Below are 16,597 nucleotides of genomic sequence, written 5' to 3'. Positions count from 1 at the left end.
AATTAATACTAAAATGAGGAAAATAGGGAAAAAGACATGTCAGAATGTGGTCATTACCGTTCGCATAACATGAGGATGAGGACATTCTTAGCACATATCGAGTTTCTGGTGTCACCTAATCTCATGTAGGTGGCCTCAATTCTCTATCGTTGTGACATCGTGCAAGCACGTGTATGTTGTACTATTATATCATTTACACCTTATAAGTAAATACGTAGGCAACATTATTTCTCAGTATGGTTTTATAGCAATTTGTTTACAACATTTTATCAGCATTTTTAATCATCATTTTTTTTTTTTCATATTTGTAAAATTCAAAGCTCAAACTCGACCATAGAGGAAACAAAATTATTATAATTGAAAATCAATGAAAACAAAAGTGACTTAACCGAGCACATATTCGTAGGATCTGCGCCACCGTGACTTGCTTACGACGTAAAAAGCCATTGATTATACGGAATTAGAAACTGTAGAAACCTTAGCTAAGGTTGATGCTCCCTCATAAAATAAACATTATATATTTGTAAGCGAATCAAAACAAAGCTAAGGTTGATCCGGACAAAAGCTTCATAAGTTTAGAGAAGGAGATCATGATATCTCTCTCCGACAACATGGACCTTTAATTTCGTCCTCAATCTAGCCGCTCCATCTGCAGACATTTCAAATAAACATAGGCGATACCAATTTTAGAAACTTTTGATCTGTGTCTTCTTCCAAAATGGAGTAAATATCGACAATGAGACTGCTTGGCAACAATAATAATAAGGGGTTTAGTGTACCTTCCAAAGACCGTCGTTGAGGTAATGCATTGTATCCACTCCGATTCCTTTGTTTATTCCCTTTCTGTGGGCGAACACAAGAAAACCAATAAGGAGTGTTAACTACACATAGACCAGGGCATAGACCTAGTCAGTAAATCACTACCATTAAACTAACATAGAGACCAAATCTAGATTGTGATAATGGCACAGAGAAGGAAAGTTTAGCGAAGTGAAAGTAAATTCAAGCAAACAAATTTATTCTGGTGCAAAGATGTGTACCGAACGAAAGAAGACAAATCAATCAAGTCACTTTATTTAACTGCAGCCAAGAGTCCGTAAGTTGGCTTAAATTGGAAAGTATATAGAAGCACATGTTTGCATTTCCTAATTTATTCCTACACAACGAAATTGACTTACATGTCCTTGGCCGACATTTTGGTGAAGCCAATTGCTAAGGCATGTTGCTTTCCTTCTGCATATATGGCCTAAGCAAACACATATTCATGGTTAACATCAGTAGAAACAAACAAAAAACGCACCCAAGGAAATAGTGTTTTGTTCATACCACTGGCCTTTCAGCGTCAACTTCTTCATCCAGAACGCCTCCCGGGGAAGTAAGACCAGGACACATTATGTTTGCACCAGAGAGAACAAACTTTATGGCACCTCTATCAACTTGAAACCTCCTCATTATATTTGGGTCTGCAAAATTCCAATTAATTTACTGCCAAATTGACATTCTCGGCTAACTGATAAAATCCCAAGTTTTCTATTGGATTCACAGTATGTGAAATTACAGGAACGTAATGTTTTTAAGAACGTAATGCTATCCCGGGAACGGTATGGAGAAATATATTAAACCATGGACCTTTTATATAGTACAGTGGCATGAGATAAGCGGAAGGAACAACAACTTACAGAAACCAAAATCCTGGAAATTCCAAAAGTGTCAGACATATTATTCAACTATATGCAGTTTTTGAACCAGGTAAGTTACTAAGTTCTAATGCAGATCATAGTGAAACTAACAGGTGGTTATTTTAATTTGTTAGAATAAACACCCAATTATGTTATGCTGTGACAACAAGACCATATAGCATGAACGGTGTGAAGGAAGAGTGATATTACATTGATGAAGAAGTCGCAGTGTTGGCATGTATGGCCCGTCACGGATACAGAAGAAGAGGGGGACATTGTTGACAACGACAAGGGTCAGATGGTTTGGGCTGCACGAGGTCAAGAGTAAGTGTTAGAATAGAAAGTGGTAAAAGAAAATTCAGAAAAGATACTAGTGATATATGAGGTTGTTGTTTTACAAACCACTTCACTACGATAAGAGGAATCTTTTTGGGGAGTAGATCCTCCATCACTGTTTCAAGTCCCGGGTACTGCAACATTTACATAAACATTCTTATATCTACCAAACTACACGAAATCATAAAAGTTTAAGAAGGGGAAAAAAGGCAAATGAAACAGCAGGCATACCTCATCTTGAATACTCTGGCGGATCCTACGTTGAACAGATGCCTTCACTTGGTTTTGTGATGAAATCTCCTCCAAACAAAACCTAGGTTAAAGATATTGAACATAAATACCACCTTCATAGACATAAAGGTATAGCAAATATATCTAAAGGCCCGTCCAAAGTAGAAGACTCTTATCAAAAAGAAGAGACCACTTAAACTTGATAGCACTCTGTGATAGTTGAGAGTTCCAATCAAGACCCAAAATTTCCACTATGACCCAGAATTCTTTGTAAAGATTTGGTAAATCAAAGAGCGACACTATCAGAACTGATCATCTAATGTCCAAACAAAAAAAAGCTAGCAACAAAAACCACAACCTAACACTAACAAACTTGAAGATGTTTGCTTTTGAGAACTCACAACCTTCCAATTTGAAGAAGATATAACAACCAACCTGCCCATACAGAGACAATTCTAAACAATGGAATCCGAAAGCCTACGTACCAACAATGTGGTCGAAAAGTAACTACAACCCAACTACAGTAAACTATAAAGTGCAGTATAGGTCATTTACATTACTCACAAGCTAGTAGCTACTGTCCTGACCCTAAAAGATCATCCAAACCAGACCCCTTAATCGAAATTTCAGTCTCATCACACCACACATTCTATATAAACTAGTATAAACAATGACGAGATGTTGAGAACACTAATTCTTAGATTTTACAATCCATATAAGATGTTGATGATAAAATTATGAATTGATAAAAATAAAAAAATTTAACAGTGTTGGAGGAAAGATGCTTACTTCTTGAACATGTTGGAGGAAAGGTAAGTTTAGGGGAAAGAGTCAATGTTTAACTAACAACTGAAGATAATCTCCAATTTCTAACTATGATTTGCTTCCCTGCAAAGTGAACATTGGAGGACGTTTGATTTGAGAGATATACTCAAATGTTTTCGTAACATAAAATCAACAACAAAACTGGACAAATTCAATAGAGAAAAAAAACAAAACAGAAACATCAAACGGAACAGAGCCAGGAAGAACTCACCGACTGAGAAAAGATGGCTGACGGAGAAATGTGCCCTCGGCGGAGGAGGAGTAGTAAACTACTGTAATCGGCGATTGAGATTTGAGAGGAATCCTACTTTAGTACCACAAGAGAAGAGAGATTTTTCTCTCGAAATATCAAAACGACAGTGTTTTAGAAAAACCTAGGAAACGAGTGAAAGAGATCCGAAGGCGAAGGGTACTACCAATTTCGATCCGACCAAACCGAAATTGGTTAGGAATTACGACAAAATATATGTATTGAGTCACCCTTTTAATAAATTGATTTACTAGGATCGATCCATCATAATTACATATTTAAAGGGCCCATTGGGCTGATCATATCTGTCAATTGGGCTCTTTCTTCGTGATACAGGATATCGTTTTACACGCCGCCGCAGAGGATTAGATTTCGACTTTATAAAAGAAACGAACGAACGGTAGTTGTCTTTGTCTTGTTTCCAGAACAATCTTCAGCACTTTCTCGAACCTCTCCTTCTTCTTCTGTCCTGCGAAAAGGTGAGTTTCAAAATCCTTTCGAAGGGATCTAATTCAAATCAATTCCTGATTCCCAAATTTGCAATTTTGTTCTGCCTCTTGAGTTTTCAGATGAGTAGCCGATGGAATCGTACGATCTACGTTGGGAATCTCCCTGGAGATATTCGCATGCGTGAGATTGAAGATCTCTTTTACAAGGTTTGCAATTTCCTCCTCTTTTCTTATTAATTCGCTAATTTTTCTGATTTTGATCCGCGCTTATATTATATATATATCTTCTTCGTTGCAGTACGGACCAATTGTGGACATTGACTTGAAGATTCCACCGAGACCTCCTGGTTATGCCTTTGTCGAGGTATTTTAATTATCATTCTTTGATTTGTTTTATGTTATTGTTGTTAACTGTCTGTCTATGATGACTTAAGAGAGTCTGTTATTATTTGATGTAGTTCGAAGATCCTCGTGATGCAGACGATGCTATCTATGGACGTGATGGATATGACTTTGCTGGCTGTCGGCTTAGGGTTAGCTTACTGAACGCTTTTGATGTTTTGACTAACTTAGTTTCTTCTTATTTCTTTTTCTAAAAGATGATGTCTTTGTTAGGTTGAGATTGCACATGGTGGTCGTAGAGGTTCGTCATCTGTTGATAGGTACAGCAGCAGTTACAGTGGCAGCCGTGCACCTTCAAGACGCTCCGACTTTCGTGGTTTGTAAAGTCTTCTCCTTTGTGTTGTTTGCCGTTTGTTTTGTTAAGAACAAGTTTGTATTTGATGACTCACTTTTTTTTTTATGTTGTAAAACTGATACAGTGCTTGTGACTGGATTACCGCCATCTGCTTCGTGGCAGGACCTTAAGGTAATGGATACTCTATATAGTCCTGTTTCTAGATGCTGGTTCTCTATTTCATGTTGGATTTATCTTTATTTGATTCTTTTATGGGCGATTAGGATCACATGCGCAAAGCTGGAGATGTCTGCTTTTCTGAAGTTTTTCGTGACCGTGGAGGTTAGTTAGTTTAAAATAAGCTTGTTATTTATGTTGGTTTTTAGGCATCTGGATCGGAGGACTCACATTTAACATTATTTTTTTTTTAGGCATGTCTGGGGTTGTTGATTATAGCAACTATGATGATATGAAATACGCGGTAAGTTGTATATCTTTCGACCGCAAATGTTCCCAGCCTTATTTGTTTAACAGCTACCGAGCTAAATTTGTCTTTCTAGAGGCCAATGTTGGATCTTTGATGTTCCTTTCAATTTCTGTTTGACAGTTAAGGAAGCTCGATGACTCTGAGTTTCGAAATGCTTTTTCTAAAGCTTACATACGGGTATGTTATATTTCTTTTTTTTTTTTTTTGACTTTTTTTTATATCATTAGATGAATATGCAGTTACCTCAAATATTACTGTTCAGGTGAGAGAATATGAGTCGAGGAGTGTGAGTCGCAGCCCGGAATATTCTAGAAGCAGGAGTCGGAGCCGTGGTCGAAGCTATAGCTATAGTAGCAGGAGCAGGAGGTCTGTTTTTTTTTGTTTTTTTTTTTTTATTTTCAATAAAACTAAGGCATAATAGAGATTGACTGCTCAAACTCATTTATGAAAATTAACTGACTTCTAAATACAATGCAGTGTGTCACCTGCTAGATCCGTTACCCCGCGGTCACGGTCCCTTACTCGCTCTCGTTCGCCACATAGCTCTGTTTCAAGGTAGTACCTTTTGTTGTTTCCGAAAGCAGTTAAATTTGCTTGACCCTTTTAACCCGTCTAGATATGGTAGTGGGACTAGTTCTTGATTATCTTCCCAAGAACTATAGTAGTTGATACTCATTCCTTGATGGCGTAATTAACCTATGTTGAAGTTTTCTATGTCACTCAAAAATCCTGTATGGATGAAGTTACTTCATCGTTGGGACCTCGAGAGTTCCCTTTTCATTCCTTACAACCTGAATGTGTTTTTTACGTTTCGAGTTTTCAACAGAGCTGCTTGAGTGATTTTTAGCCAAATTACAGTTTTCTGAAGTGATCAAACCTGGATGGAGTAACTTCTGAAATGATCCCTCGTGTCCTTTCTCTTCCCTCTCCTGGATGGTTTTCTTTATCTATAGCTTTACTTCTCAACTTTTTCCAGCAACGGTGAATTTAATACGGATCAGTCGACACTATCTGCCTTCTTCAGTCTTATAGTTTAGAGAACACCTGCCTAAAGTTTTCTTTTTGTAAAGATTTTTTTGCTGTTGGAAGGGCAACGATTTGAATCTGGATTTCTGAGGCATGTCCTTGATCATTTACAGTGATTACAATTGTATTGCCTTGTTTGTTTTCTAGATCTGGCTCACTGCTGCGAGCTGGGGATTGGATCTTAGGGACTTGATGGTCATCTTAGATGGGTTGTTGGACTGGATTTACTCAGCGCGTATCAGCTGTAGGATCTGATCACAGCGTTTTGGACTATGATTCCTCTGATTCCCCAATATATTATCTGATTTGACAATGCAGTGTTGTGTTCTTTTTTAGGCCAGAACTGAATAAGTCCCGGGATCAGTTGGGAGATGGTCAGTGACTTGCTTTCTCATCCGACACTTACATGGGTTTTTTTTTGTCCTGCTGCAGGTCGCGATCAAGATCTAGATCAAGATCCAATTCTCCTGTTTCACCCGTAAGTCTAAAAGTTGAGCCTTCTTCAATTCTCAATCTCTGGTGTATTTTTAAATAGCTGATCACGTTATTTATGTGCACAAACCAGCCCTCCCGAGTGTTTTAGCAATAATATATCTTTAGTTCATCATTTCTTCTTCAGCTAACGATGGTGTACAAATTTCGTTTTGTAGGTAAGATCTGATTGAAAAGAAAACTGGGAGTGATTGCCAATAGAATCTGATTCGGATCTCATATTTCTAGTTTAGTTGTGAACATGGAATTGATATGTTATTGTGTCATTAACAAGCCAGAAACTCTGTATTGGCTGTTTGTGTTGGGTGTTTTTATTTTATTTTCAGGGTTCTCCATACATATATTACATTACAACTAGACCTGTGGTGTCTTTTAAGATTCTCTACAACTATGCTATTGTGATAGTAGATTAAATTGCCGCAAATCTGTTCGATCTAAGTCCCACCAACATCCACATACATCACCCGACTTCTTCTCACCTTACAATTCATAGAAGAACAAACGTTTTGTATTAAGACAAAATTGCCCCTAATAATATAGTACAGGGAACTTAAGTCTATTGTGACTGGGCCTGGGTCTTCCAACATGGGCCTAGGCTATCAGATTATGGGCTAAGATAACCCGACCCGAAATTAATTCTCTCCCTCTCTCTCTCCCAAAGAGGCATCATCGGTGCTAAAATCCTCTGGTTTCCTTTTTTCAGCCAGTCCCATTCTCGCGAGCTTCCGTCTTCAGTATCTCTTCTTCCACCATGGCCTCTTGCTTACAAGCATCCATGAATTCCCTTCTTCCACGCTCTTCTCCTTTTTCTTCTCACCCTCCTTTATCTTTGAATTCGCCTGGAAGGAGAAACTTGAAGACCTTTCGCTATGCCTTTCGCGCCAGAGCCTCTGCCAAGATCCCTATGCCTCCGATAAATCCCAAGGATCCATTTCTCTCAACGCTCGCTTCCGTTGCTGCGAATTCTCCAGAAAAACTTTTCAATCGGCCGGTGAACTCTGATGTGCCGCCGTATCTTGACATCTTTGACTCCCCTCAGCTCATGTCTTCTCCTGCTCAGGTGAACTATTCTCGTCTATACAAAGGATTTTTATAATACCAAATATGAGAATGGGAATATGAGATATTCTTGAATTTGGAATTTATAGTTAGATATACCAAATAGTGACCAAGCAATACTGTGATTTGATGAGTTTGATAGTCGCTGCATCATTGATACACTGCTTTCATATCCGCTGAAGGGATCTGTTGGTTCAAATTTATTAGGTTGAAAGATCAGTGGCTTACAACGAGCACAGACCGAGAACTCCTCCGCCAGACTTACCCTCTATGCTTCTTGACGGAAGAATCGTTTACATTGGAATGCCTGTGAGTTCTTTCAGTTCTGGGATTCTGATGGAGTTTTTGTAGTGAGGACTGCGTAGACTGATGTTATGATGCTGACTGGTTTTGTTTTCAGCTTGTGCCTGCAGTGACAGAGCTTGTTGTCGCAGAGCTAATGTATCTTCAGTGGCTTGATCCCAAGGAACCCATCTACATTTATATCAATTCCACAGGGACCACTCGTGATGATGGCGAGACGGTGAGCTTTGAACACTTTTTTTAATCATCTAGACCCATTTTTTTTCATTTTTTCTAATATCAGTGAACAATGTTAACTAAACAGGTTGGCATGGAATCGGAAGGTTTTGCTATCTATGATTCTTTGATGCAACTTAAGAATGAGGTAATTGTTTATCTACGAGTAATCTTCTCGTGAAATGCAAAAATATAAGTAATAAGTTATGAATAGAGGAAACTACTCAAGCTACTCGAGTAATTATAAAGATAAGCACTTGATCTTCTCCCAAGTGTTTTCCGTATGATCAGGTTGGTTTTTTTACTTCTGAAGGTACATACAGTCTGTGTGGGAGCAGCCATAGGTCAGGCATGTCTTTTACTTTCAGCGGGCACAAAGGGTAAACGGTTTATGATGCCGCATGCTAAAGGTAAACATTTTGGTCAACTGTGTGTGGTTCACTCGTGATAAAGAAAGCCTCTCAAACTTTTTGATTCAATATGTTGCAGCAATGATCCAGCAACCTCGTGTGCCTTCTTCTGGGTTGATGCCTGCCAGTGATGTCCTGATTCGTGCCAAAGAGGTTTGATGTTCCCTCTGCATACTCTGTCCTAGGAACTTAGGTTTTCTCTCGGTGTTTGTTTATACATTCATCCCTGATATTTTATATAATTTGGAAACGAATTTCTCACTTAAGCATTTGGCGCAGAATTTTATTAACCTTGAGGTGTAGAAACTGAGTTTGATTATCCCACATTCCTGTTTTGCAATTGCAGGTTATAACAAACAGGGATATACTTGTGGAACTACTATCAAAGCACACTGGGAATGTGAGTGCAGAAAGTTTCTTTCACTTAATAATTTTGTGTGGAGAAATATATGGCTGATTAAAAACATTCTTATATGTCATTTAGTCCGTGGAGACTGTAGCTAACGTGATGAGAAGGCCATATTACATGGATGCCCCAAAAGCTCAAGAATTTGGAGTCATTGACAAGGTAAGTTCGGGAACTGTAACATGTGATACTGATTTTCTTATGCACATACTAAGAGATTGAGGTAATTTATCGTCATTAAGAAAAGTAATCTTCCCAGTCAAGGTTTCCACTCTGCCGTTCTTTCTGATGCTATAGCCTGGGCTTAAGATGAAATATGTTTACAAATTCTTCGTAGTTAAAGCAATTTTTACTAGTGTTTCATGGAATGTTATGTTGCTGACACGTATTACTCCAAATTTGAGACCTTAGTGTTGGAAAACTTATCGAAGATATATGAGAATTATTGCCTGGGTTTATAATTTCCAAGTTTCCTGTTTGACGTCTGTTGTTTATTTGATCAAAAAAATCTGTGTTCTCGTAAATATTTATCATTAAAGATGATCTCATAATTTGGTCTCTGTTGGATTATAACAAAACTGTGAAACAATTTCCACCAGATTTTATGGCGCGGTCAAGAAAAGATTATTGCGGATGTGGTTCCTTCAGACGAATTCGACAAGAATGCGGGGATTAGAAGTGTAGAACAAGTCTAGTTTCAAGTTCTCTTGCCTCAAATCACTGTAAGTGACATGCTTAAACTATACATCAGTAGTCTAAGCATGAATGTGTGAAGAACAAAAGAATATTTCGTGGTCGGTATTGATTCTTATTCAGTTATTCTTATTCATTTAAATGCACACTTGAAAATCTTATCGACAAGACTTATCGTTGTACACTATGATATTTATTAGCTTGAATCTCCTCATTTGCAGGTGTCATGGGGAAGAACAAATAGACTGACCAAAATTCACATTGGCTGTGACTGCCTTGTTTCAAATCACTTGCTAAACCTGAATCATGCGATTAGGAGAATCACACTAAAAGGATCTTGAAATATTATGATAAATTGTAATGTGTTTGTTCGTTAGCCAAAGTAAATACAATCTTCAACTTTACTTTTTACCCCCTTTGATTTCAATATTGAACAGTTTCATAAACTTTTATTTTTAGTCCGCATTTTAAAATTCTACATTATCAATTTGGCCAGGTTGAGTAGCAATGGTAGAAACTTGCATTTTGTCCGATTTTTAGTGATAATATGGTTGTGGTCTGCAGTTAAGTATAATGTACATATGTACTGTATATATGGGCTCTGCTTGGATTACTCTGTCATTAGGTGAAGTAATCTCCGCAGTCAAAATTTTGAGAATTGGAGAAAAGATAATAAAAAGCTCCGATGCCGGGAATCGAACCCGGGTCTCCTGGGTGAAAGCCAGATATCCTAACCGCTGGACGACATCGGAATTGTTGATATGCATTTCGTCTGGCACTTGTTAATCATACAATATGTTACTAAAATGACGTTTCTTCGCCCAAAAGCCAACCTCTCTCTATTAGTTAGCTCTTGCTTGTGAGATCTTTGTCTCTCTGCTTAATATTATCTACTGACTCATTCATTAACTCAGGCTGCTTAAAAGAGGGCAACGGCGATGGCAGAGGATACAAGCTTTGAGGAAGAAAGGAGGCTTGAATTACTACGCCTAATAAGTCCCCTTTTTTTTTTTTACACTCTTCTTTTCTCCAATAGAAAAGTTCAAGTTGTAGTGTCAGCTTCCGAATTTGGAACCCCTTCAAACTGGTTATAATAGATATCAGCTTGACACAATTTGCTTTTTTCGTATTTGTTAGTTTGTGTATTTGCTTTTATTATGCACTTGTGTTCAATTATTTTGTGAATATGGATCTTAATATCAGTAGCTACATTTATTCAAAACATGAGTTGCTACTTGCTAGGTTTTATGCAGTTTACTCATGAGTTTATAAATATTAATGATGGATGATTAATATAATTGAACTAGAAGTTCTCCTTATGGAACTCAAACTTGGTTGTAGTTTTCCTAGAGAAATCTTGAGCCAGTCTCTTTAACTCTCCTATGATGCATGTATTACCGCAGTAGAAAACCCCTACAAACATCATAAAAAAAAGTGTAAAATCAATTACTGTAAAGATTTATATTATAGTTTGTGGAATTGTTGTGATAGTAGTGACGACATACCAACTCGTTGATTGACGTGGTTGACAGCGACATGCTTGAAGACACTACGCCAATCGGGTCGAGCGAAATGGGTTCTGACCCGAGTGCCCGAAACGATGTCAATGCCGCTCTTGGCGTGGTGCAATGACTGCAACATCGTGATTAGTGCTGACCTCGCGTCTCCTTCCTCATACACGCTCGTGCAGTAATTATGTAGTTCAATCATCCCCTCACTATCATACTCAGCTACCTCGTTCATGACCTCACTGAACCATTCCAATGATCCCTGCTCTCTTGTAACCCAATAGAAATAAGCTCGTTTTGTGGCAACATAGTTTTTTATAGGGACATTGTGGTTAGTGCCTTGTTCGATGGATTTCTGGTTCTTGATGTTGTTAAGGACGTCCCTGATTATACTGATTAATGGGGTCGCTCCGATCCCTAGACCTACCAGAAGCAATACATCGTAGTTCCGGTAATCTTGTGCCGGTGCACCATATGGACCATCGATCAACAGCCTTGGAAACCTTTCCATGTAAATTGATCATATAGTCAACTAGTTATTTTTTCTTTGTGAACTTTGTACATATGTTCTGTTTTCAAAACAGAGTTACGCAAATAATAAATAAAATACCTGGTTATATTATTGGCTTGGCCTATGTCAGCTATGAAGAGGCCACTTTGACTTGTCGAGGGCAGTTGACAAACCTATGGTTTTTGTAAATTAAATAATCAAAACAAGCTATAATGCTAATTCAAAGTGTATGTGTCATCAATTTCATACATGTTACTCTTGAAAACTAACCTTGGAAAACAAGGATTTGAGTTGCGATGTCCAGTCGCCGAGCGTACGGATATGAATGCTGAGGTAATCGTCCCCAGAAGCAGAAGTAATTGAAAACGGATGCCTATACAAAATTGAAAAAGAGATATATAACCAAAAATAAGAAACTTTAATTCTTATGATGATTATAACTGTTATGGTATTTGTTAATTACCATTGTAATGGTGAGACGTCAGAACAGTTAACATATATGTACTGCCCACTTGTGTACTTGGACCCTTTAGGCTTCGACATGTAAAGTGAAAGTACATTTCCTGGATATACTGCAACCTGAAATTTAAATTAGGTTATGTTTTGTAGGATGCATTTGGATTTGAAAGACTTTAATTATTACTAGAGTTCCTATAGAACTTCCCCATATAGAGATACCTTTAAGATCTTTACAGCCTTGGCACCTGGTCTAAATGCACGAATCAGTCGTTCAGATGCATATAGTATTACGGGAACAGCCAGATACATCCACGTCTATACCAAAAACGATGCTTTCATTAATTAAAAGAATACATTATGAGTCTAATTTTCTGAAAATTTCCATGATTAAGACGTAAAAGAATTTGCGGGTCAATTCAAAAGCATATATATTTACGTACCGTCTTGTGGTACCATTCCTTGGAGAGGTAAACAAAGTAGCCATGCACGATAAGAAGCACATAAATGATGACAAACAAATGGTGGGAGTACCAAAACGCATTGAAACCAGTCAACCGTTTCAAAGATTTTGGTAGGTTCGCCCGGTTGCGTCTGAACCACGACTGCGCCAAGACGTAGGCCACTACCATTAGAACCACCATAATGACCCCGGTCCACCCATCTGTCCCTTTCATGAACCACCCGTAATTGTCAGGCCTCTCGTCTCCGAAAAACTTTTTCACTGGCTCAAACTCTACATTTTTTGCATGCAGCAAACGTGGGAAATCACATGCCAGGTGAGATATGGCGTGTAAGCCTATTCCAACCGCGATCCCAACCGCAATAACCTGCTTGGATCAAAAGAATGAAGCATAACCAAATTGTTATGATCTTGTATACCTTGTTTAACTAATTTGTATTCTTCTACAAAAACAGTTAGGGATTATACATTGGACATTAGATAATTGGATATGAAAGAGCAATATATACTATTCAATATACATAAAAAAATAAAAAATTATGATAAAGATATATAAATTTTACCTTGTGGAAATTGATATTGTCATCAAATGGAACAACGGACCCAAGCTTGGACTTGGTCCTTAGCCAAGTGATAGTGTTCCTACAAACAGGCAAGAGAATAAGAGCCATGTTGAATTTCAAGGTCTCTGCACTGCCTTTGGCCACGGAAACACAATAGCCCAGCACCTCGAACACGGTTCTGCGTTTATACTGTAGAAATTTCCAAGTGAAGAGAGCCATGCAAATGAATATCCACAAAGTTATCACCCAAATCCTTTTCCAATTTTCCATGAAGAAGTAAGATAAATTCCTAGCAAATCTTTTCAGCGGGTTCCGATCTTTAGTTGGTATTAGCTTCTGGCTCAACATCTTGTTGAGTGCACGTTTATTCGCGGATGATGGACTGTTGTTTGATTGGCTAGGAACTTGGAGAAGCAATGTTTCTAAGTTGTGTAACTGCAAATAAACCATTAATTGCTCTATACTTTTGAACGCGTTTAAATAAAAGAAACCGTTTAATTAATTTTAAGGATTTGACCTGTTTTTAAAAAACATATATATCAAGTGTAACCATTTTATATAGTAGATAACGAACCTCAATATATCCAAGGTTGTCGCGATCGAGTTCTTCCATGATCAAGGCAGCATATTCATCTACTTTTTCCTTAATCTTTGATAGTTTGTTAGCGGAAGCACTTAAAGCAATTATCTACACAATTAAGCCGAAACAAAACTTATTTTTTTTTTTTATATAGAGAAATTGAGATCAATATATATAGTAAGGAAATCGCTATTAATAATTTATCATTCACCTCCTTAACCTCGTCTCCCGTTATACGCCCGTCCAAATTCTTGTCCACCCTGATTCACATAAACACAAAAAAAAATACAATATTGTATAACAAATGATAATCAATGCATTATATAAAGTTCCTATAAATAAATATAAAACGTCTTTAACAAAAAAAATATATATATATAAAACGCTATACATATAAACTTACATATCAAAAAAGATTTGCAACCTAGCGTCAAAACTATTGCCTGTGATCTGCTCCCAGAATTCGAATAATTCACTTTTGGTGATTGACGATGAAGTAGTCCCTCTCCTTCGGACCAACGCCTCATAAAGCTCGTTCACAAATTCGCTAGATTCAACCATTCCTATTTAATTGAATTTTTTTTATAAAGTACGTTATAAATAAATAAAAATGTTAAAAATAAAAAAGCTAAGCATTGCAGTCATGAGATTACCAAACAAACAAACAAAAATTAACTTAAAAATGAAACAATTTTTTTTACCTATGCAATGTCCAAATTTGGATTTAGGGAGCTTCCCATCGATGGCTAACTCATCGAATCTCTTACCAACGTCCTCCCAGCCTCTGCCAACAGCGTCGTTTTTGGCGATGAACCTCAAACCTCGAAGAGCAAACATAGCACCGGACGACTTACTACGGTCGAGCCGTGGTGAAGCAAACGACAGTGACTTAACCATCGTTTTTAGCTTCCCTGAAAGAACCGAACGAAGTGTCGCCTTGGCCTTCATCGTGCTGATGCTTTCGTCTCGCACTTCGAGTGTGATCTCAACGTAGTCCTCATCAGGATTACCTGAACCAGTAGTGGCTTTGCATCGGGAAATTTTGTTTTTCTCTCCTTCTGATGAAGACTCCATTTCTTCGTCCATCTTCCTTCTTGCATTCGCTACACTTACATTATCCACGCTGTTTTGTATTTGTATTAATGCAAACTCAAGTCATGAACCAACGGATTTTAATGACCATAATAACCTTTGACAATTTCGAGTTTATCATAACTTCTATGATGTATAAGCAATAGTATATATATATATATATACACATGGAACAAAAGAAAACCACATATATATTGGTCTTTACTGTATCGCGTACTTTGTAGACGGATTAGACTTCCATTATATTGATTATTCCATATATCCAACAGAAATCACATTAATAATAGTAAAATGTTTATATCGTGCGAACGTATTAAAATAGAGTTTTGTTTATCTTGGCTAGACCATGGATGAGGTGGGTTTACATGGGTTCATATTCGAAGTTCTGCATTTTGGCTCGCTTTTCTAGAATCTTTAATATTATTGTAATTTACGAAAATAAATAGACAAGTACAGTATGCCATACATAGTATTTATTCGTATTTTAAACAATTTTATTTATTTTAAATCTTTTTTTGAAAAAGCCAACATGTAATATGGTCAATAATTTAGTTTTGAAAGTGAATTAGAAGCCAAAAAAACTAGGGCCGCCATTAGGGTTGGTTTGCTGTTTTATTGTTATCCTTTTCTTATTGTACTTTGATTCCAATTAAAATACAAACACTAAGAGTAGTTAGAAAAATTAATATATCTCAGTATAATAATTATGTATGGAGTGGTTAAGCAATCAATAGCCATGTTCTTCCAAAATTACACCTCATCGCATGCATATGCATTAGTTTTGGCATTACACTAAATTCATTAATAACAAAAGCAAAATATTTTTACTGTAATGAACTTTTTTCCTATGAGTTTTTTACCACATAGGATTCTTCAGATTCTATAAGCTAAAATAAATTTATATAATTAAAAAAACTTTCGGATAACTACTATAAAAAAAAGTGAAGAAGTCATGAAACTTTCGAGAGGTTTTGGGATGATGATTTGATGTGACGTGTCCCTCTGGTATTGGGTACTTTACGTGTGAAAAAAGTAAGGAGCGCGCCAACACAAATTATGTAATTAAGCTTACGTGTCAAGCAATAATTGGAGAGGATACTCTACCAGGATAAATACGAATCGTCGTGCTTAAGCCGCAGCAGCGCATATAAATAGATTACGAGGTTTCATATTCTTCTTTACGCAAGCAAACCCTAATCGAAGTAGAGTTCTCAACAACGAAAGGTGATTCTTATGAAGAACAACAGAACGAATATGACGAACAAAGCTCTCGTGTATTTGGTTTTTCTGACTGGTAAAAAAATCTCACATCTTTCAGAATTTGTGTTTCTAATTTTGTTTATGCTATAAAGTGCTTGAATTGTTTTTCGAATATTGTAGCAGCTTTGATGTCAAGTGTGGCAGTAGAAGGCGAAGAGCAGAAACTCGGGACGGTGATATTCATGTGTTGGTGTGTATCATAACAAACATGTTGAAATCATAGCAAACGATCAGGGAAACAGAATTACACCATCTTGGGTTGCGTTTACTGATACCGAACGTCTCATCGGAGAAGCTGCTAAGAATCAAGCGGCCAAGAACCCTGAGCGGACCATCTTTGACCCCAAACGTCTGATGGGAAGAAAGTAAGGGTTTAGTTTCTTAGTGTATACGTCTAGTCCATGTATATTTTTGAGCTTTTGTTTATGTTTTTCTTGTTTGTTTTGTTACAGATTTGATGATCCTGATGTTCAAAGGGATATCAAATTCTTGCCATACAAGGTTGTGAACAAAGATGGAAAGCCTTATATTCAGGTAAAGGTTAAAGGTGAAGATAAAGTGTTTAGCCCTGAGGAGATTAGTGCTATGATCCTAACTAAGATGAAGGAGACAGCTGAAGCTTTCTT

General features: G+C 37.3%; 4 protein-coding genes, 1 non-coding gene and 1 pseudogene across 8 annotated transcripts; 3 read left to right on the top strand and 3 right to left on the bottom strand.

Annotated features, from left to right (window-relative positions):
• Positions 425-3,483, bottom strand: LOC104767391 (malignant T-cell-amplified sequence 1 homolog). Its single transcript, XM_010491428.2, has 9 exons — positions 3,283-3,483; positions 3,036-3,134; positions 2,247-2,328; positions 2,082-2,149; positions 1,890-1,987; positions 1,327-1,463; positions 1,179-1,246; positions 780-843; positions 425-649 (listed from the first exon to the last, which is right to left on the bottom strand). Exons 2-9 carry the CDS (start codon positions 3,044-3,046, stop codon positions 632-634), a joined length of 546 nt encoding a protein of 181 aa, XP_010489730.1. The 5' UTR covers positions 3,047-3,134; positions 3,283-3,483; the 3' UTR covers positions 425-631.
• LOC104767369 (serine/arginine-rich splicing factor SR30) lies at positions 3,716-6,875 on the top strand. 4 transcript variants are annotated; one of them, XR_764220.1, is made up of 14 exons: positions 3,716-3,800; positions 3,891-3,977; positions 4,069-4,134; positions 4,229-4,303; positions 4,386-4,488; positions 4,592-4,638; positions 4,731-4,788; positions 4,878-4,927; positions 5,054-5,110; positions 5,196-5,299; positions 5,411-5,488; positions 6,107-6,203; positions 6,392-6,437; positions 6,610-6,875. XR_764220.1 is itself a non-coding variant. In XM_010491414.1 (13 exons), the coding sequence occupies exons 2-13, from the start codon at positions 3,891-3,893 to the stop codon at positions 6,622-6,624; spliced, it is 786 nt and encodes a 261-aa protein (XP_010489716.1). In that variant the 5' UTR covers positions 3,716-3,800; the 3' UTR covers positions 6,625-6,875. The 4 variants fall into 4 exon arrangements, 2 of the variants coding, with proteins under 2 accessions (XP_010489716.1, XP_010489709.1); XR_764219.1 differs by having other exon boundaries at positions 6,107-6,437; XM_010491414.1 differs by lacking the exon at positions 6,107-6,203.
• On the top strand, positions 7,124-9,992 carry LOC104767360 (ATP-dependent Clp protease proteolytic subunit-related protein 3, chloroplastic). Its single transcript, XM_010491399.2, has 10 exons — positions 7,124-7,511; positions 7,718-7,819; positions 7,911-8,033; positions 8,118-8,177; positions 8,343-8,439; positions 8,519-8,592; positions 8,786-8,839; positions 8,924-9,007; positions 9,445-9,567; positions 9,760-9,992. The coding sequence occupies exons 1-9, from the start codon at positions 7,203-7,205 to the stop codon at positions 9,538-9,540; spliced, it is 999 nt and encodes a 332-aa protein (XP_010489701.1). The 5' UTR covers positions 7,124-7,202; the 3' UTR covers positions 9,541-9,567; positions 9,760-9,992.
• TRNAE-UUC lies at positions 10,219-10,290 on the bottom strand. The gene has a single exon. It is a non-coding gene; the product is annotated as a tRNA-Glu (tRNA).
• On the bottom strand, positions 10,712-14,889 carry LOC104767353 (respiratory burst oxidase homolog protein B-like). Its single transcript, XM_010491391.2, has 12 exons — positions 14,321-14,889; positions 14,023-14,182; positions 13,831-13,879; positions 13,614-13,727; positions 13,040-13,474; positions 12,457-12,843; positions 12,236-12,331; positions 12,021-12,136; positions 11,828-11,930; positions 11,657-11,730; positions 11,044-11,549; positions 10,712-10,951 (listed from the first exon to the last, which is right to left on the bottom strand). The coding sequence occupies exons 1-12, from the start codon at positions 14,703-14,705 to the stop codon at positions 10,842-10,844; spliced, it is 2,535 nt and encodes an 844-aa protein (XP_010489693.1). The 5' UTR covers positions 14,706-14,889; the 3' UTR covers positions 10,712-10,841.
• LOC104767330 overlaps positions 15,912-16,597 on the top strand; it is a 5,475-nt pseudogene continuing 4,789 nt past the window's right edge.

The sequence above is a fragment of the Camelina sativa genome, chromosome 3, assembly GCF_000633955.1.
Source record: "Camelina sativa cultivar DH55 chromosome 3, Cs, whole genome shotgun sequence".
Classification (NCBI taxonomy): Eukaryota; Viridiplantae; Streptophyta; class Magnoliopsida; order Brassicales; family Brassicaceae; genus Camelina; species Camelina sativa.
The sequence above is the reverse complement of the archived record's forward strand: the minus strand, read 5'-3'. Positions and strand labels throughout refer to the sequence as shown.